At 35.8% G+C, this 20,787-nt stretch overlaps 2 protein-coding genes across 7 annotated transcripts; one reads left to right on the forward strand and one right to left on the reverse strand.

Annotated features, from left to right (window-relative positions):
• Positions 1-411: 411 nt before the first annotated feature.
• Positions 412-14,156, forward strand: LOC141667945 (uncharacterized). Of its 3 annotated transcripts, none has more exons than XM_074474596.1 (11): positions 412-773; positions 1,522-1,752; positions 2,189-2,393; positions 2,931-3,021; positions 3,111-3,256; positions 3,341-3,584; positions 3,991-4,095; positions 4,286-4,468; positions 12,638-12,842; positions 13,139-13,622; positions 13,917-14,156. In XM_074474596.1, the coding sequence occupies exons 2-11, from the start codon at positions 1,527-1,529 to the stop codon at positions 14,002-14,004; spliced, it is 1,977 nt and encodes a 658-aa protein (XP_074330697.1). In that variant the 5' UTR covers positions 412-773; positions 1,522-1,526; the 3' UTR covers positions 14,005-14,156. The 3 variants fall into 3 exon arrangements, with proteins under 3 accessions (XP_074330697.1, XP_074330699.1, XP_074330696.1); XM_074474598.1 differs by lacking the exon at positions 412-773 and adding an exon at positions 828-1,051; XM_074474595.1 differs by lacking the exon at positions 412-773 and adding an exon at positions 1,074-1,323.
• Positions 14,157-14,459: 303 nt separating this feature from the next.
• Positions 14,460-19,143, reverse strand: LOC141667946 (sucrose-phosphatase 1-like). 4 transcript variants are annotated; one of them, XM_074474601.1, is made up of 9 exons: positions 18,961-19,143; positions 17,743-17,827; positions 17,367-17,666; positions 17,120-17,182; positions 16,701-16,895; positions 16,293-16,583; positions 15,933-16,119; positions 14,908-14,954; positions 14,460-14,824 (listed from the first exon to the last, which is right to left on the reverse strand). In XM_074474601.1, the coding sequence occupies exons 2-9, from the start codon at positions 17,800-17,802 to the stop codon at positions 14,732-14,734; spliced, it is 1,236 nt and encodes a 411-aa protein (XP_074330702.1). In that variant the 5' UTR covers positions 17,803-17,827; positions 18,961-19,143; the 3' UTR covers positions 14,460-14,731. The 4 variants fall into 4 exon arrangements, with proteins under 4 accessions (XP_074330702.1, XP_074330700.1, XP_074330701.1 ...); XM_074474599.1 differs by having other exon boundaries at positions 17,081-17,182; positions 18,961-19,142; XM_074474600.1 differs by lacking the exon at positions 18,961-19,143 and adding an exon at positions 18,685-18,805 and having other exon boundaries at positions 17,081-17,182.
• Positions 19,144-20,787: the final 1,644 nt, after the last annotated feature.

Consider the following 20,787-nt stretch of genomic DNA (forward strand, 5'->3'; position numbering starts at 1 on the left):
TTAAATAATTGATGTTAAAACAGATACCCGTAACAATATTGCAACCACACTATAAATACTAATGCTCGTATACATAAATAAATACATCATTTATCCATCAGACAACAATATAAATATAACGTTGACCATCAAAGTTGAAAAATAAAATTCAATTTACACGGTATAAAACACGTGCACGGACTATAAAATTAGTATTCTAAAAAAAACAAGGAGAATACGATGTTCCGGAATTTTCTATCACTAATTCGGTATTTAATGAGAAATGCGAGATTTAATTCGGATTCAAATTTGAAGGAACGGAAAAGTTGGCCAAATTAGATTCAGATTCAAATTACAATATCAACTCCGGATCAGGGGAGATGCTCTCGTCTTGTTTAACTACTATTGTCCATAGCGCACAGTAGAACATTACTGGAAAAATAAAAAAGTGAAAAAATGTTTTACAAGGAGCTGGTTGGATAACTCATAGCCAACTTCCTAGCTACATTTAAGTTACTTTATCAAATTGTTTGTATACTACTACTACTATTAAACGTACGTTGGAGTTTGGATTTTGTTGAATTGTGGTTTACTAGTGAGTCCCAGTCCCACCGACCCTTTTCAACACTCCCCTTTCCTTTATTCTCAACTCAAAACTCCCCCTCACCCACGTTCCCTCACTTTTCTTGCACTGCATTGTACTATCTCCCCTCCTTTGTAAATTGTATCTATAGGGTTACTACACCAACACACTACACTTAGGATATCATTCTTCTTGAATCTTTGCCCAAAGGGTTGGTGGCCTTTTCTTTCTACCAAAACGCTTTCTCTTCTTTATCCTTTCACATTTCCTTTTATTCATACACTGTGCTTGCTGCCTCAATTATTTGTTTACAATGCTAAAGTTGGAAACTTTTTATTCTTCTGACTTTATGATTTACTTGGCTAAAGTTTTGTAGACTTCAAGAATATGAGATTTGGGATTCTTGATCATGTTCTTTAGCTACTTACTAACTTAATTTTAGTTCAAGATTTGGTTTTAAAGTTCAAGATTTGTGTTTGTTTCTTTCTAGTATGTTTACCCTTTTTTATTAAGCTGTAGTATTATATTACACTCACATAAAAAGTAAATGTGTATGACTGTCCATTTGATTATGTCTGACTGTAAAATGTCAAATGCAGTTGGATTGTAGATAGGAAATTTCAATGGTGTTCATTTTTCAGGGTTTAAGTAGTGCAAAGTCTCCATAAGTTTTCTACTTGTTATATATCTCACTCAATTTTTATGGTCATTCTTTAAGCAGTTGCTTTGAATGTTAGATCATAAAAGCTTATCAAAACAAGGTGAACTTGAAAAAAAAATTGAGTAGTGGAACTGATTATATTGTGCGAAATTACAAACCGGGCTGAGTTGGGACTTCGTAAAAATACAATATTCAATGTGAAAATAAGAGTTTATGTTTGAATTTTATTTTTACTTGTATCTTTAGAGTAGAATAATTAGTGGAGTGTATCTAATTATTAGCTTTTTGTGTATTGCAGTTAATATGAATCAGATAAAAGTTACATGGTTTGGGTTATTGGCGTTATGGTGCATCTGCACCGGAATGGCAGAGGAGGGAGAATACATGAAGTACAAAGACCATAATCAGCCGGTGGCAATAAGAGTGCAAGATCTTTTGACTAGAATGACTTTGCAAGAGAAAATCGGGCAGATGGTTCAGATTGATAGAATTGCAGCCACCCCCGATATAATGCAGAAGTACCACATTGGTAATGGGAACCACTTTTTTCAGTGTTCCATCTATCTGATGACTATAAGATCTGTCACTAGTAATGAGGTTTTATTAGTTCCGCTATCTAATGAATACATTTTAAACATACACTGTTTAGAGCATTTATCGTGTCCGTTTAAATATTAGTATTATAAACTTAGACTACCAACACGGCTGTAACAAGATGGAAATTAACAGGAGCGATTTCTGATATTACTCAGTTTAAGTTTTAAATTTATGATTTCTGTTATCATGAAATCGACAATTTTGATGTGAAAGTGAGATTCTTTTGTTTTGCTCTGATTACAAGAAAAGCTGAAAAGGTTCTTAACGGGAGCTATAATTATATATATAAATCAGACGAAGATAATTAAGCTCCATGATGCCAAAGTGAAATTTGTATGGCACTGATAAAACTCCTGTCTTTTATTCAGGTAGTTTATTAAGTGGCGGGGGTAGTTCACCACTTCCACAAGCTACGGCAACAGATTGGGTTAACATGGTGAATGGGTTTCAAAAGGGATCACTTGCCACTCGTCTAGGTATCCCCATGATATATGGAATCGATGCTGTTCATGGGAACAACAATGTCTTTAATGCAACAATTTTTCCGCATAATGTTGGTCTCGGAGCTACAAGGCAAGTGGGCTATCATTTTCATGGTTAAAATAATCTGTCTTCACGTCTGGTAATCTACCAGATTAACTTAAGATTTAATTAGCCATTTGTTATAAACCAAATAAGCATTATGTTTCCACAGCAGACCAGATTAATGGTTCTTATATGCATTGCTTGACAGTCGTCAGATTAATCCTTCATTTTTTTAAAAATTTCATTCTCGTTTTCTTCTTACCTCTTATATTTGGAAATTCCTGTAATTTAGGATGTCCCTCTTGTAAGAAGACATTGATAAGAGTACGAAAACTTGTACTTCTAATTAATAAGAGAAAGGGAACAGACACCCCAAAATAGAAATTATCCTCAAAAATAACTTTAATACTATATAAATACGACCTTATAATAATGATGGTTAGCTAATGCGTTTTTAAGAATACAATTGTAGTGACCTAATATTTGGTGATTTCATATTATGCGTGCTCATCAAATAAGGTCTTTGTTGATCTATTTTTTAGGCTTCCTTATTAGAATAACTTATTTGAAAATGTAAAATATCAGGGACCCTGATCTTGTGAGGAGGATTGGGGCTGCTACTGCTCTTGAAGTCAGAGCTACGGGGATACCTTATGCATTTGCTCCTTGCATTGCAGTAAGTACAAATATGCTAAGTTCACTTGTCTAATTACCTACTCAGAGCAACTTGGTTAGAATGATTATTTAAGTAAACTGTCTGAGCAGGTCTGCAGAGACCCCAGATGGGGACGGTGTTATGAAAGTTATAGTGAGGATCCCAAGGTTGTTCAAGAAATGACAGATATTATATCGGGCTTGCAAGGCGAAATTCCAAATGGTACCAGAAAGGGAGTTCCTTATGTTGGTGGAAAGTAGGTAGTCCTCCATAGCAAACTGTCAACTCATTATTCACTCGGATGATAATTTTTGTGCCACCCCCTATCTCTCTCGAGCAGGAATAATGTTGTGGCTTGTGCGAAGCATTTCGTTGGTGATGGTGGGACAACTGAAGGCATAAACGAGAGCAACACTATGATTGACATGCATGGGTTGCTTAGCATCCACATGCCACCCTACTATGATTCTGTCATCAAAGGCGTCTCAACAGTAATGGTTTCGTACACTAGCTGGAATAATAAAAAGATGCATGCGAACCGCGATCTAATTTCTGGGTTCTTAAAGGATACCCTTAATTTTAAGGTAGAATTCTATTCTGAGCTCGTATAACCAACTGCATGTTAAAATAAATATCACCTTAGGATTATTTTAGCCACCAAACAGTTCTTCTAGGAAATTGATTCGTTAAAAACTTCGTGATTTAATTTACAGTTAGTCAGTTACATTTCATTAATAAAATTCTTTAAATTTGAGATTCCTAAATTACTAGATCATGCTGCAATTGCATGTTATGCTTGTACACCATAGTTATAGCAAGGATCTAAAATAGATGCCTATATAATCTTAGAAATTGTTATATTTATTTTGTATACAGTTCTTATATAATATATGCTGGTTTGCCGATCTTAGATTTAAATGACTTGCTGAATATTTCTATAATTGTGCGACAAGAATTGACATATCAGTAACTATTGTGGATAATTGGCAGGGCTTTGTCATCTCTGATTGGGAGGGTATAGACAGGATTACTTCACCGCCTCATTCAAATTACACCTATTCTGTGGAGACCAGTATACTTGCAGGCATTGACATGGTTAATATTTCTCTCCAAAAAATTTGAAATTGTTTTTTAAACAAGGCTATAAATATCCCCCCTTCATTGTTTTGATTTAACTGATTCTTGAAGTTGCATACCGAAATTTACAGTAATTATGTAAATTCAAAGAAAATTAGATGGAGAATATTTTGATCGGGCAATTCTACTTTTTAATATGTTATCACAGGTAATGGTCCCGATCAAGTTTTCCGAATTCATTGATGATCTTACTAACCTGGTCAAGAACAAGTATATTCCCATGGACCGTATTGATGATGCAGTTGGGAGGATTTTACAGGTCAAGTTCTTATCAGGTCTCTTTGAGAACCCTCTTGCTGATCTCAGTCTAGTCAATGAGCTCGGAAAACAGGCAAGTAAAACTCCTTCACATGTAACACTTGTCATTCTGAACTCCATTTCAGTTATGCTTGTTCACAGCTTGTCCTCTTATATTTTTCACATGGGGTCATAATTCTTAACCAATCAATACCTGATTGGGAGTAAATAAATCCTGATTATGTAATTAATATTGCATTAATTATACGTGAATTGGGCTATAAGGCCCAATAAGAAGATGTATGACATTCAGACCAAAAAGGTTAACACATCCATCATCAAGCTTGATGGACCAGATCAGGCCTAACGGAACAAAGAAAGCCCAAAACCCTGAATATCAATTAATAAGGGAGAAAAACAGCTATTAAGATGAGTCCGGGTGAGGATATAAATCCTTGTAGATTGGCCTTCAAGAAACCTCATGGGATAAGGAATCAGCTTCCTACTTCCTAGTGTTGAAAATATTTCACTAACAAATATTGCAACATAGAGGCAAGTGTATAAAGAATTTAGCAAGTTCAGACCAAGACCACAGTCAACAAAACAAAGCATGCATATAAACAAAATTAGTAACTGAAATAACGAAGAGAGAAAGGAAGATGTACCCGAAACCATAGCTTTCATCAGTGTCTGAAAATAATGGTACACAGATACAAAAAAAAATCAAGAAAATATGATCACAGCTGAGTCACCAGGCCTTGCTCGAAGTCCTGGCTGCTCTTGAAGAGAATATTGCCCCCTACCTGCTGCGTTTGGGATGCGTGCAATATCTCCACCAGGATAAAACAGCTCGGAGTTGATGTTAACAGCAGCAACAAAACCTCCACCTCGACCAGCACCTCAGTCGCCGGAAAAACCAACCTACAGCACTTCGAACTTGTGTTTCTGGGAGAGAAAATGCAGAGAGGGCGAAAAGAGGAGAATGTTGTGTGGTATGTTTCATCAACAACTTAGGCCCTCTATTTATAGTAGAGGCTAAGTGTAACTTACAACCTTGATATTAATAGACTTTAATATACATTAATATCAGAAATCAAAACTGCTCATTTAATAAATAAATCAAAACTGCTGATTTTGAATTTAAATAAAATGTAACAGCTTTTGTATTTAATCCACACATTAAATCAGTTTTAATATTTTTAATTATGAATCTTTATTTATCAGTTACATGTCCAGATTCATTGAATCTGACTCATCCCACTTACAAAGTGTCCAAGCCCAACAGAGACAATAACCCAGCCCGACTGATAAATTAATTCTAATTAAAAAATTAAATCATAAATAAATAAAATCCTCACTTTATTTATTTTCAATGTGGGACAAATGACACATTCTCCATTTCAAGCTTTTACAAGCTACTAATTTCAACTCTATTTCTTTATGGATTTCATTAAGAAAAATTCTTAAAACCATACATGAAAGTTTAAGTCCACATATCATGGAAAAACTTCCAATCATTAGATTTTAGGATTATTATCAAGAACATAATAAAACTATGATCTAAAAATCCAATTTTTCTAACAATCCCCCACAAATCCATACAGAAATGCGATCAGGTTTTTCATCATGACATGTTTTTCAGAGTAGGTACCCTTCCGGATTTGAACCCTCCTAAGTCCTCTACTTCAATGGCTACCGGATTCAGATGGAATGTTTCACCTTGAATCTTAATCCGTTTAGTATAACCATGTTCCATAGACGACGACAAGTCAAAGGCTATGGTGCCAATTTACGGCTTTGAGACATTAATGGTCATGTCTCGATCCTGTTCGTCGAATGCTTCAAGGATTAACCCTATCCTCTAATTGCGACCACACAATTACATTCGCTTAGCTGGGCATCTCCAGAGATATACTGCTTCTATCTCGTCAAATGACTTGACCCCATTCAGAGTTTTAACACTCTTGCTTTTCTAGCAGTGTCAATACCTTCTAGGTTTACAGGGGATAGACTCAGATACTATAGTATCAACTATGTAGCAAAGGTACTACCAATTCATCCTTACAGCTTGTTATTACCCATTGAATACACTTCGAGGGATCTCCTCTCATGTGTATTGGGTTCCCACTGTTGATGAATTATGATGGGTTGACAGTCTCATCCCCAACCTTGACTTAAGGACCACTGCAAGTTCTAGTCCTTTAGTAAGAGGATCAGCTATATTATTCTGAGTTCCTATGAACTCTATAGCTATGATCCTATCAGTCACTAAACCCCTTATAGACTTGAGTCTAACTTGGATGTGTCTCTTAGTTTTAGCATTATGCTTTTTACTGCTAATTTTGTCGATAGTTGTTCGACTATCACAGTGAATAGCAATAGCAGGAAGCGGTCTGCTTACTACAGGTATTGCAGACATAAGTCCGTGTAACCATTCAGCCTCCGTCCCTGTGGCATCAAGTTCACACAACTCAGCCTCAAAAGTAGACCGAGTAACTATAGTCTGTCTGCTTGACTTCCAGGATATTGCTCCACCAGCCAAGGTGAACACGTATCCAGTCACTCCATTGAAACCAGACTTCTTAGCTATCCAACTTGCATCACTGTACCCTTCAAGCACACCAGGAAATCTCCTGTAGTGTAAACTAAGGTACATTGTGCCTTTTAGATATCTAAGTACTCTATCAAGAGCATCCCAATGAGTTCTGTTTGGACAACTTGTATATCTAGCTAATTTAGACACAGAATATGAAATATCTGGTCTTGTACAGTTAGCAAGATACTGCAAGCTCCCAATAATCTGAGAATACCTTAATTGAGACACAGGCACTCCTGAAGTATTCTTGACAAGGGCAACTTTCGAATCATAGGGTGTACTAGCGATTCTACACAGTGAATAACCATATTTCTCAAGTATAGATTTCTCTATATAATGAGATTGAGTCAAGGTTATTCCTTCAGTGGACTGAATCAATTTGATTCCAAGAATCACACTTGCCTCACCCATATCCTTCATTTCAAAATGCCTTTTCAAGAATTCTTTAGTCTCGTTAATAATCTCAATATTGGTTCCAAACAGTAAAATATCATCCACATATAGGCACAAAATAACACACTCATTACCTTTAACTTTAGTGTAGACACACTTATCACTTTCATTAATCTTATAACTGAAAGGCAATACAGTTTCATCAAACTTTTTATGCCAATCTCTGGGAGCTTGTTTCAAGCCATAGATGGATTTGATCAACTTACATACTTTCCTTTCATTGCCTGATGCAAAAAATCCTTCAGGCTGATCCATATAAATCTCTTCTTCAAGTTCACCATGAAGAAAAGCCGTCTTTACATCCATCTGATGGATGATAAGACCATGGACTGAAGCCAATGCTATAAGCATTCGGATTGTTACCATTCTTACAATCGGAGAGTATGTATCAAAGTAATCAATTCCTTTCATTTGCTTAAAACCCTTAGCTACCAGTCTAGCTTTGTACTTGTCAATTGAGCCGTCAGTGTTCAACTTCCTTTTAAAGATCCATTTGCACCCAATAGTAGAACACCCAGGAGGGAGATCAACCAACTCCCATATTTCATTAGAAACAATAGAGTCAATTTCACTCTTCACAGCGCCCTTCCAGTGCCTTGACTCAGAAGAATCCATAGCTTGTCGGAAAGTTAAAGGTTCGTCCTCGATATTGTAAGTGATGAAATCACCTCCAAAATCCTTGACTACCTTTGCACGCTTACTTCTCCTTGGTTCCTCTAGTTCCTTAGTACTACTAGGTTCCGCCCCCACATTTGTCATCTTTTCCACATGATCAGGAATAGAACTTGATGTGTGAGTAGGATCTTCCTCAGAAGTCGTTTCAGGTATTCCAGTCTTCATAGGGTAGACATCCTCAAAGAATGTCGCATCTCGAAATTCAACTATCGTGTTTGCCACTATACCATCTATGTCAGATTTTAACACTAAAAATCTCATAGCTGTAGTGGTTTCAAGATAGCCCAGAAAGATACAGTCAACAGTCTTTGGACCTGGTTTCTTTCTCTTGTGTTCAGGAACAAGCACCTTAGCAAGGCACCCCCACACACGAAGATACTTAAGACTAGTCATCCTGCCTTTCCATAACTCTAAGGGTGTTTTATCCATGTGTTTCAGAGGGACTCTATTCAAAATATGGCAAGTCGTATTTAGAGCCTCTCCCCACATGTATTTAGGCAACCCAGAGTTAATAAGCATACTATTAATCATATCTTTAAATGTTCTATTCTTTCGCTCAGCAACCCCATTAGACTCAGGTGTGTATGGTGGAGTAACTTCATGAATTATACCATTGTTAGCACAAAATTCATTAAAAGCATTACTCGTATACTCACCACCTCTATCAGATCTCAACCTTTAAGTAACATACTAGTTTGTTTTTCTACTTCAGTTTCATATATAATGAATTTACTAAGTGCTTCATCCTTATGTCTAAGTAAATAAACATAACAGTATCTACTACTATATCTATAAAAGTAATGAAGTATCTAAACTGGTCCTTGGTCAACACACCACCAAATTCACAAATATCAGTGTGTACTAAATCTAACAAGTCTGAACCCCTAACAACGTTATGAAAAGGTTTCCTTATTTGTTTAGCAGACACACATACTTGACATTTAGAATTCTTTTTTATGATATGTTTTGGTATCAACTCTAAGTTCATCATGTTCTTAAGAGCACCAAAGTTTAAATGACCTAGTCTAGCATGCCATATATTCGAGGATTCAATACAGTTAACAGAAGGAATAACATTATTATTCAAATTTCCCAAAACGGGATCCGCATTAATAACAAATAAACCATTTGACAAGTAACCCTTGCCAAAGAATGTACCAGTGTGAATAAGAACTACTTTATTACATTTGAACGAAATTTCAAAACCACTAGAAACTAAACAGCTTCCACTTATTATATTTATACGCATGTCGGGAACATGATGCACTCTCGTCAGAGATAGAATACGTCCTGAAGGGAACTTCAGATCCATGTTTCCAACTCCATGTACTTGAGCAGCACTAGCATTCCCCATCTTCACAGTTAGGCTATGACTCTGTTTGTTGATAAGATACAAATAAACTAATATCAGCACAAATATGTACATTAGCTCCAGTATCTATCAACCATTCATTTGACAGATAGGTAGAAAATATTACAGGGTTGTAGGATACATACCGGTCAACGTCGGTTTCAGAAGCCGTAGCCTCACCAACGACCATGTTCACTACAGGCCCACTTGCGGTTCCAAGCACAACATTTGCTTGTGCTTTCTTCGTAGGGCAGTCCTTACTCCAGTGCCCAACCTGCCCACAAGACCAGCATGGTTTTTTTGCCTTGGGTTTCTTGGCCTTGTCCTTGTCACTCTTAGGTTTATTACTATTAGCTTTCTTAGCAAAAGCCTTCCTCTTCTGTCCTACAGTTGCTATGTTTACCTTCGAGGTACCGTGTTCAGTTGGCATCACATGTCCCTGTTTGGACTTGTGTTGTTCTTGCACCGAGATGTCCAGCATAAGGTTGGTCCAGGTGATCTCTCATTTTTGTCTTTTCAGGGAGAGAGAGAACTTTTCCCAAGACTTCGTGAGCTTTTCAATCACACTCATCACCTTGAACTTCTCCGGGAGGTCCAATCCAGACTCCTTCAAAGCATGCACTATCATCTCGAACTCATGCACCTGCTCAGTCATGGACTTATTGTCCACCAGCTTGAACTCGAGGAACCTTGCCACAGAATACTTTTCTAGACCTTGTGAGTCAGTATTATGTGTCTGGTCCAGCTTTTCCCATAAGAGTTTTACAGAGTAGGCATCAGAAGAATAGACATCAAACAAAGTGTTTGTTAGTGCCGCCAGAATGGCCGCCCTAGCCACTCCATCCTTCTCAGCCCACTTCGCAAAAGCCTTAACTGTGTCAGCCTTCTCTTGATCCACTACTGGTTTCTCATATTCCACAACCGGCCACAGACCCTTTATAGTCAGCCACAACTTCATCCTTTTCTGCCAGCGAGAAAAGCCAATGTCACCGTTGAATTTCTCCGGTAAACCGGTTAGTTCAACAGCTTGTGGGAAACTATAGGTGGTCCAATCAATGGCCCCAGCAGTTGCACCCGAACTGCTACCACCACCAACGATAACCTCACTTTCGTTAACCATTATGCTAAATTCTAAATAACTAATATTCTCTTCAAGAATGTTGAAAATATTTCACTAACAAATATTGCAACATAGAGGCAAGTGTATAAAGAATTTGGCAAGTTCAGGCCAAGACCACAGTCAACAAAACAAAGCATGCATGTAAACAAAATTAGTAACTGAAATAACGAAGAGAGAAAGGAAGATGTACCCGAAACCATAGCTTTCATCAGTGTCTGAAAATAATGGTGCACAGATACAAAAAAAAACCAAGAAAATATGATCACAGCTGAGTCACCAGGCCTTGCTCGAAGTCCTGGCTGCTCTTGAAGAGAATATTGCCCCCTACCTGTTGCGTTTGGGATGCGTGCAATATCTCCACCAGGATAAAACAGCTCGAAGTTGATGTTAACAGCAGCAACAAAACCTCCACCTCGACCAGCACCTCAGTCGCCGGAAAAACCAACCTACAGCACTTCGAACTTGTGTTTCTGGGAGAGAAAATGCAGAGAGGGAGAAAAGAGGAGAATGTTGTGTGGTATGTTTCATCAACAACTTAGGCCCTCTATTTATAGTAGAGGCTAAGTGTAACTTACAACCTTGACATTAATAGACTTTAATATACATTAATATCAGAAATCAAAACTGCTCATTTAATACATAAATCAAAACTGCTGATTTTGAATTTAAATAAAATGTAACAGCTTTTGTATTTAATCCACACATTAAATCAGTTTTAATGTTTTTAATTATGAATCTTTATTTATCAGTTACATGTCCAGATTCATTGAATCTGACTCAGCCCACTTACAAAGTGTCCAAGCCCAACAGAGACAATAACCCAGCCCGACTGATAAATTAATTCTAATTAAAAAATTAAATCACAAATAAATAAAATCATCACTTTATTTATTTTCAATGTGGGACAAATGACACATTCTCCATTTCAAGCTTTTACAAGCTACTAATTTCAACTCTATTTCTCTATGGATTTCATTAAGAAAAATTCTTAAAACCATACATGAAAGTTTAAGTCCACATATCATGGAACAACTTCCAATCATTAGATTTTAGGATTATTATCAAGAACATAATAAAACTATGATCTAAAAATCCAATTTTTCTAACACCTAGGACTCCAAAGTCCATTCTAATTCCAAGACTTGTCCACCAAGTCTCATAACCCAAGTCCAAATCAAGGACTCCCAACATCAATATAAGGGGTCTCACCCCATGGTTGTCACATCGATGAGTCGAGGCAAGTCGACGGACCTCCCGCTAGTCGACTAGTCGACAAAAAATAATATATTATTATAAATTAAAAATACAATATATATATATACACACACAAATGTATATATATTATGTATTTTAGATTTCTAAGTTCTAGGTTTTAAGTTCCAACTCATTCCACAGTGTTTTATTTCAGATTGTAAGGAATTAAGAATCCAACACTTGGAGAGATTGATGAAAAAGTTAGAAGATCTAACAAATGATAACAAAGAAAAGTATTTGCAATCATCTAACAATTTAGTACAACAAAAAAAAGTACTTGCAATCATGTGAAATATGTAACAATTATTCAATAACAATTGTCTGATACAACTGTGATTTGATGTGGTAGTGCAGCATGTAAAAAAAATTATGCAGAAAAAAAATATATACACTGAGCAGCTCGACTAGTCGACTAGTCGACCGCTTAGTCGACTAGTCGACCGACTAGTCGACCAGGCGACCGAAATATCGACATTCAGCTAGTCGACATGTTGAGTCGACCTCCAATCACTGCTTAGTCGACTAGTCGCGACTAGTCGACCGACATGACAACCATGCTCACCCCCAAATCAGAACTACGTTTTTGACTTGATCCCTGACAATCAGCAAGGTAGTTAGGCATCTTGTTAAGGCGGATTGAGTCACGAAACACAAGAGCAGTCAAATCGAGTCTCGAAACTCACGTTCCTTAGTAATAAATACAGTAATTATATACCTTAGTTTTTAATCCATAACAATACCTCTAGTATTTAAGCTATTTGAAGTGTGGCAAACCAAGAGTCATGACTGACAGAAAGTTTTTTTATGCGAACAGGAACACAGAAACTTAGCAAGGGAGGCGGTAAGGAAATCACTTGTGCTTCTGAAAAATGGGAAGAGTGCAGATGACCCGTTGTTACCCCTTCCCAAGTACGTTCCTAGAATTTTAGTTGCTGGTAGCCATGCTGATAATCTTGGTTATCAGTGTGGTGGATGGACAATCAATTGGCAGGGGTTCAGTGGCAATAATAACACAGCCGGTATTGCTCATTTTTGCTATTGGTTTTGTTGCTAAAGTTCGAGTCTTTATGTATGACTTGAGCACTTCGAACAAGCTTCAAAATGAGTGCTTATTGCCAACACTTTTTGGCAACATGAATTTCACAAGTACCTATTGAAATATAGCCATTTAGTAACTACTAATTAATTGTCTTGCGTGTCAAAATTTAAGTCAATATTGATTATTTGCTCTGTGCTCAATCTCTAATTGTTTTAAGAAAACAAACGCGGCGTGTGTATAAACAGTTTAATAAACATAGTCTCTGATTATGAACAGGAACCACCATTCGTAGTGCTGTAAGTTCTGCAGTTCTTCCAGGAACAGAAGTTGTATACCTCGAGAACCCTGATAGTGAATCTATGAAGTCTGGCAACTTTGCCTATGCTATTGTCGTTGTTGGGGAGCACCCATACACTGAGAGTTTTGGTGATAGCACAAATCTCACTATGGCAGATCCAGGCCCAAATGTGATCAACAATGTGTGTGGGGTAGTCAAGTGCGTTGTCGTTCTTATATCGGGGAGACCCGTTGTAATACAACCTTATATGTCCACCATTGACGCCTTAGTGGCAGCCTGGTTACCTGGCAGTGAAGGTCAGGGAGTTACTGATGTTCTGTTTGGGGATTATGGATTTACCGGAAAACTGTCGAGAACTTGGTTTAAAACTGTTGACCAACTCCCAATGAACATCGGAGATTCACATTATGATCCGCTCTTTCCCTTTGGATTTGGACTGTCAACAAAAACAGAAGTGGGAAGGTAAGAAATTCTACAAAAAGAGTATATTGAGCTCTCACTCTAGCTTCCGGTCATTGCGCTTTAATAACTGTTGAAAAAAAAAGGAACAGAAAAAATTTATTGCTAATCCTGCCATTTCTAAGTTTAAGAATTCTTAAGCCACGGGTACTACTAAATACCAACTTGAAAGTTTTTATACTGAATTATATATCTTTTGCAAACTTCATGTCCAAATTATTACTATCATTCTGACTATTGAGAATATCATTCGTATACTACTACTGAGTACTGACCATCATAATGTTGTTTTTGCAGGACACTATCAGCTGGTGTTGATGGAAGACCAAATTTATTTGCAATTTTAGTTTCTTTGTTCATAGCTTTGTATTTCAGATTTGTATAATCAGAATTAGCAGGAAGCAGACATTAACCCCTAGAATGATTTTTTCGAGTGCTCTGATTACCATTGTATTAGTAACATGAGAATGCAAGTTTAAAACAGCAAGTGTAGTTTTAAAGAGAACAGGTGTTCAAATAAAAGCCCCCTTGTCAATTTGGCTGGTATTGCAAGTGAAAATTCGAGGATATGTACTTGTGTTCTTGAACAATTTTTTGTTAAATATTTAGAAATTTAATATTGATCATTTTGTTGTTTGTTTAGGCAAGAGAGATTCTAAAGTACCCTTTAAATATAAATTAAAAAAAAATAGAGTAATGACCTAAAAAATCATGTCATACACAGTCATTAACGAAGTCTGAGAATATGACAAGGGGTATCTTTTCCAAAGCTTTCTTAGTCACTGAACTCTGGCAATTATACGTGAAACATGAAAAATAAGGTAGAACTGAAAACCAATGGAAATAAAGTTCATTTATACTGTAAATAACTCTGCAGATGTCAAGACAAATTAAACAAAGGGTTAACAAGATTAATCAGCATCCTGTTTTATTTGTTGGAGTTGATATGCTAAATGACTTATCGAAGGTATTGCCCAGATGGATCGACTTTATTGAATAAGGACCGGAATATGTTCAGTTGTTCTCTTGTATTGGTCCTGTTGAGAAGATAGACTGGAGATTTTAGACAGACGCACTGGAGATATACAATTATTAGCTCAGAGTTTCGTGTTCTATAACAGCCATGTTGAAGATTCTTTTGTTCCTCGACCTTCCAGCCACGTCTGGTGCATGTGCAGCCACATTAAACCATCCGGTTCTTCAGTCTGTTCACAAGTAGAAATGATAAGTACTAGCAGCATCAGCATGAAAATATGACTTTATAGACGGAGAAAATCTTAAACTTAACCTTCAAGCTCAGTAGAACTGTTGTCAAACAGCAGTATTTCTCCTCATCTGCAAAGTCCATATAAGTTCAGATGGTCAAAGCATATTCAGAGGTTCTTAAGCCTTCATTAAAAATATGTTGGAAAGGTAAGTTACTTTTGTTCAACTTCCAAGCTGACTCTAAGGCAAATCTGGAATTGTTAGAAATATACTTAGATCATAGCTTAGTGTTGATAATTATGGTAAGGTTGATCACCCTTAACTGCACTAGCTTGTACTCCACAGGTGTAGTAGAACCCTCATTGTGAAACTGATCTATAATATTTGTATCGATTACATGAACTCCATACCATATGTATCCGGTGATTTTCAAATGCTTGGCTTGTATATATAGGATTTATAAAATCTAGATATATTATCTTAAATTAGTATATAGATATATTATCTTAAGATAATGCTTAGAACAACTGAACAACTTTTGATTTGGTTGGAGTAGCATTCAAGAAAAATGTGTAGAACTCAATAATATATTACTTTTACTTTTCGAGCACATATTTGGAATTATTTGTTTGATATTTATTATGAGTCTAGTGATTCAAATGATAGTCCGATAAGATGGGTGACAAAAATGATATATGGTTTTCATTTGAGTGACCACTTTGATATTTAACCCTTTAAAATTTTATGACTGTACTTTTTATTTCCAAGTATATCACAATACTTTTACTGATACATACACAGTATCAACTGTTTTTACTTTTAATGTGATACAATTTTACCGTTTGATAATGTAATATAGGCTAGTGTTACAGTTTTCCTTTGTTTTAATATTATTTTAAAGATTGCATTAATCTTTTCCCTTTCCTGAATAATTACAGAGTGCATTAACTGCGCATTTTAAACATGAAAAGCAAAGAGTAGCAAGTCTGCAAGTGTAGTACAATAGAATATTGGATATCAGCATATTTATGTCTTCCACTAAATCAGTTTCAATTATGTTATAGCAAAGGGCAGAATGAAAGTAACATATTACACTTCTAGACTTACCACAGAGCTCCCACTTGTAGAACTTTACCAACCATGTGTTTGAAGCAATCTCAGCTGAATAAACCTGATCGACCCACACCGAGAATGGTTTTCCCTTCTTGTCTCCATGTAACATGACCACATCATCTATACTATGCTTAAGAGGTCGTTTGACTCCAGATGGATGAACAAAGATAGCCATTGAATGCTGATAAAAAGAGAAGCACATACTAACGGTCAGTACGATGACAGATGGTAAGAGCTGAATGTCCCATAAATTATCAACTCTTAAGAGTACTCGCAAGATATTATGTCCAGAATATTTTTTATGATATTAAAACCCTAGTAGATAGATAAACAGATATTTACAGCAAAACATACACAGAGAGATTTCAGTTTGTGTAATGATTGCTCAGTTTTTTCTACTTCAGCTTTCCTCCATTTCTCGTAGAACAAGTAAAACATAACTATCTCATGGTCTGGATGCAATGTTTTACTTCCGAATTCAGAAAGGTCTACTCTGTCTCGTGGAGATATGCTTGAGCCCAATCCAAAATTACCAATAGCTTGTATGATGCCAGCTGCACCTCTTTCCGTGGCAAGAAGTATTTTAGAATTGCTTTTGGCATTCTCTTCGCGCCACTGCAACAACTCTTCCATTGCATTACTGACCTGAATTTCAAGAATATAAGTTGTCCTCACTCCTCACAACAGTTATTCTTGAAAAATGCAATCAAAATGACTTGAAAAAGATTTAAAGTGCATAAAAGATTAGTGTTCGGCTTGAACCATCACTCCGTGGACTTCAGGAACGCTAAAAAGTTCAGCATCATTTCCAGAGTCACCGCAAACAAGAATATTGTTAGGTCGTTTCCCCTCCACTTTGAATTTATTCAGCAAATATGAAAGAGCTCGTCCTTTACCAGCACCTTCTGGAAGCACATCCAAAGCCTCCCCTCCACTATATATAGTCTTAGCATCTAGCTGATTAATAGTAAACATATAGAGGCAATCAGTAAATAAGAAAGCTACATTCCTAATTATATTAGACAAGGAGCAACTTTTGAATCAGGCACAATACAAATCTGTAACCTATCAATAAGTCAAAATAAACTTGTGAAGCGAGTCAGTTAGTTAACTGATTCATCAGTTAATTAACTGATTCATACCCCACGTGCTTTCAGACGCTCAGTGACAGCCTTGATTACTTTCTCAGCCTCATCTTTCTTGAGGAAAAAGCTAACTTTGTGAGGACGCTGACTTTGTTCCGACTGCAATGCATTATGGATTAATAGATTCAGAGAAGAACATGTACCAGATCTGATCTATCAGATGAAGGATACATCCTACAGGGCGAACATCACTAGACATCCACATCCTTAACAAACTAAACTTGTTTATATAAAAGCCAAAGTTAAATATCCCTAACCGGAAATAATTCCCTTAGCATAATACCTGAGGAGTAAGCTCGGGAAATTTTGATGTTTCCTCGAGGACTATGTCTCGGTTCCAGTTCTTATCCAATGATTGTTTCCAATCATCGTCTGGTACCATTGACTCTCCATATGCAATCTCAGTTCCAACAGACATAACAGTTATATCTGGTGATAACAAGGGTTTTTTATCACGCAAGTGCTCATAACTTATAAATGACCTTCCACTTGAAAATACAAGCAAAGAATCCTGACGATATTCAGCTTCCCACAAGGCATTAAACCGAAGAAGAGAGAGGTTCTCACAATCATTATGATCTACCTGCAACATTGAAGTTCCAGTTAAACATTTAATGAAAAACATGCAAACACTTGGAGGCAGCTAAAGAAAGAAATACCATTGTCTGGTCAAGATCTGAAACTATCATGAGGCGTGCAGGACCATGTAGCCGATCCATGCTGCAACCAGCCTTAAACCTGTAACTGTATAAGAATCGATATTTATTAATACTTTTATTCTAGGCGTCTTTAGATGTCATCCAGAAAAATACAATAATAAATACAGACTAAATCCACAATAATTTGTATTAAGAATAGAAGAGTGCAGCTATAGTTAGTGTTCTGGTTCAATTTAAGAGCCCGTACATGCCTATAAACTATGAACTACCTAACACAAAGTCGTGCCAATAGTAATCCTCCCAAAAAAATTTGCCAAGAAAAAATCTTACTCCAACATTCCCTCGTATGAAAGTAGAACTTCCTATGTAGTGTTTAGTTGGGCTGAATGGAATGGAAAGGAAAGGAATGATATTTGAAGTGTAAAATGATTAAATTTTGAAAATTTTACATTCTCTGGCCCATTCTATTCTTATGAAATTTTTCTTCAGAATTTTTATCATAACAATTTTTTTTAGGGTCTTATCATAACAATTTTGCACTACCTTAACTTTTTTTGGATCACTTCAATTTCTATTCATTTTCTTTAATTTCATTCATTCCATTCACTCCAACCAAATACATAAGCGTTGAGATTCATTTTCTCTGTAGGAAAAACAACGGTTCTCCAGAGTAAGGACATTAAATCTATTCGAAAACTACCTTAGTTTAGTTAATTGTTTGCAAGCAAAGCACAAGTCATTTAGTTCAACCTTATGCAACATCACGGACATGGCTGTAAATATATAATAGTATGTTACAGTAACATACTCCACCGTCCGTATATGAATTTTTTTGTTTAAGTTAGTACTTTATAAATAATAATACATATATAATCAATTAATGTTTGTAAATTAATTAGATACCAATATGTAAATTTAACACCCACAGTTCGAATTCCTGACCTTCTCAAACAAGTACGAGAGCTCAACTACGTCGCCGTTCTAAAGTACGGTACGAGGATAGATAGGTAAGAAGATGTACCATTATCTAAAAGAGTAGAGATAATGTTTCCGTAAAAAAGACGTTATAATATAAAAACATGTACAAGCATACTTTGATATACAAAAAAATTGTGCACATTGTAACAACAAACAAGATACATAAACTAAAAAAATTAACAACTAATCTAAAACAAAAAAAAATAGAAAAATTTAAGTTATCAATCAAATAATTATTACCTAATGAGAGCAACGCCGCCGGAGTAGGGTGGAGGCAAGACTATTCAATATACATACATACATACATTCATCAGTGTATGTAGAATTGGTTTTGGTTTGGTTATGAAATAGTCTATGAGCAGAAGTCTGGGGAACGAAGAAATTTAAATATCACTGGGTCTTCTTTAATAATAATAGTATAAATTAATCTTATTAGTATTAAATTTGAATGAATAGGTCAATATACCAATTTTCTTTATTTTATTTACAAAGCATAAGTAATTTCCACGAAAATAAGTATTAATTCCCCTTGACCAATTCTTTACAATATATTTTGTACACTAGTGCGGAAATTTCCACAATAATATTTTTATAAAGGGCGCGATCCAAAATAAAATATTTAGATATATATATATATATATATATATTTTTTGATCATTACTCTTTTATTTTAGAGAAAATTAATCCCACCATCCATGGATTATACACACTTTTTTTCTAGGTCTCTGAATTTTAAATATAAATTGATAAGTAATTTAATGTTTGATTTTTCCCATCACAAACCTTCCGTTAAATCAAATTAATGTCGTAGTGACGTGACAAATCACCCACGAACATTTTTGAAATTCTGGAAAATCAAAGACAACTTTAAAAATGATTCTGATATCAAAATTTGAAACTTGAGTAACTACAAACACTCATTTTTCCATCCCTTATCCATCAATGCCATCAAAATGTTTGGGAAATTTTCAATTTTTGACTTAAATTAGGGTTTTGGTTTGATTAGTTTTTCAATAATTTTGACGATATAAATGGATAGGATATTACAAAACGAGTGATTTGATTACTCAAGTTTTGAGTTTGAAAATTGGAATCACCTTTAAAATTTCGTTTAATTCTTTGAAATTTCAAGAATGTTCTTTGAAAATAACGACGTCAATCTGATATTAACGAAAGAACTGCGATGAGAAAAAAATAAAAATTAAATTACTTATAAATTGACATTTATGGACATGGAAAAAAAAGTTCTTATAATTCACATGTACATCACAATTAATTTTCCCTTCATTTTATATCCAATTTTTCAATTTTGTGTCTCAACATATTTAAGATTTTTTCTTTTACACCTTGATACATAATGAAAAAGCGTGTCATAAAATTTATTTCCTGTAATATCCCCGTTCAAGAGTAGAAGCTTGGGGGCTGACTATGAGCTTAGATTATAACCTTTTCAAATGAAGTTGTTTTAACTTGAAAAATTACCTGGTACTGATTGGGGGTTCGGGGGTGTAATCGTCCCGAACCGAGCCAAATACTGCCAGCCGCCAGGTTCGGCTCGAGCTCGATTAAAATAGTTCGGGTTCGAGCTCGAACTCGATCGAGCCTTTAATTTCAAGTTCGAAGTTCGGCTCGTAAAAGACTCGGTAGGCTCGAGTTCGGCTCGAAAGCTTGAATTAATTCACCAAATATTAAAAAAAAATTAAAATATAATCGGTTCGACTCGAGTTCGGCTCGATAAAAATAAATAATATATAATAAATATTAAATATTTACATAAAAATATATTTATAATAAAAAATTAAAAATAATAGAGGCTCGTACGGTTCGCGCGAGCCTCGCGAACCTTACGAGCCGAATAATTTAAAGCTCGAGCTCGGTTCGGTTAAAAATTCGAAAAGTTCGAGCTCGAGCTCGGCTCGGTTATTTTCGAGCCGAATTCGAATTTTTTACGAGCCGAGCTCGAGTGGCTCGTAAACAGTTTAGTTTGTTTACACCCCTAGTACTGATACAAGCTATGCGCAGCTAAATTAATTTCAATTCATACCTCGGTAATTTGGTGAAAGAATG

Source organism: Apium graveolens, chromosome 6, assembly GCF_009905375.1.
Source record: "Apium graveolens cultivar Ventura chromosome 6, ASM990537v1, whole genome shotgun sequence".
Taxonomy (NCBI): Eukaryota; Viridiplantae; Streptophyta; class Magnoliopsida; order Apiales; family Apiaceae; genus Apium; species Apium graveolens.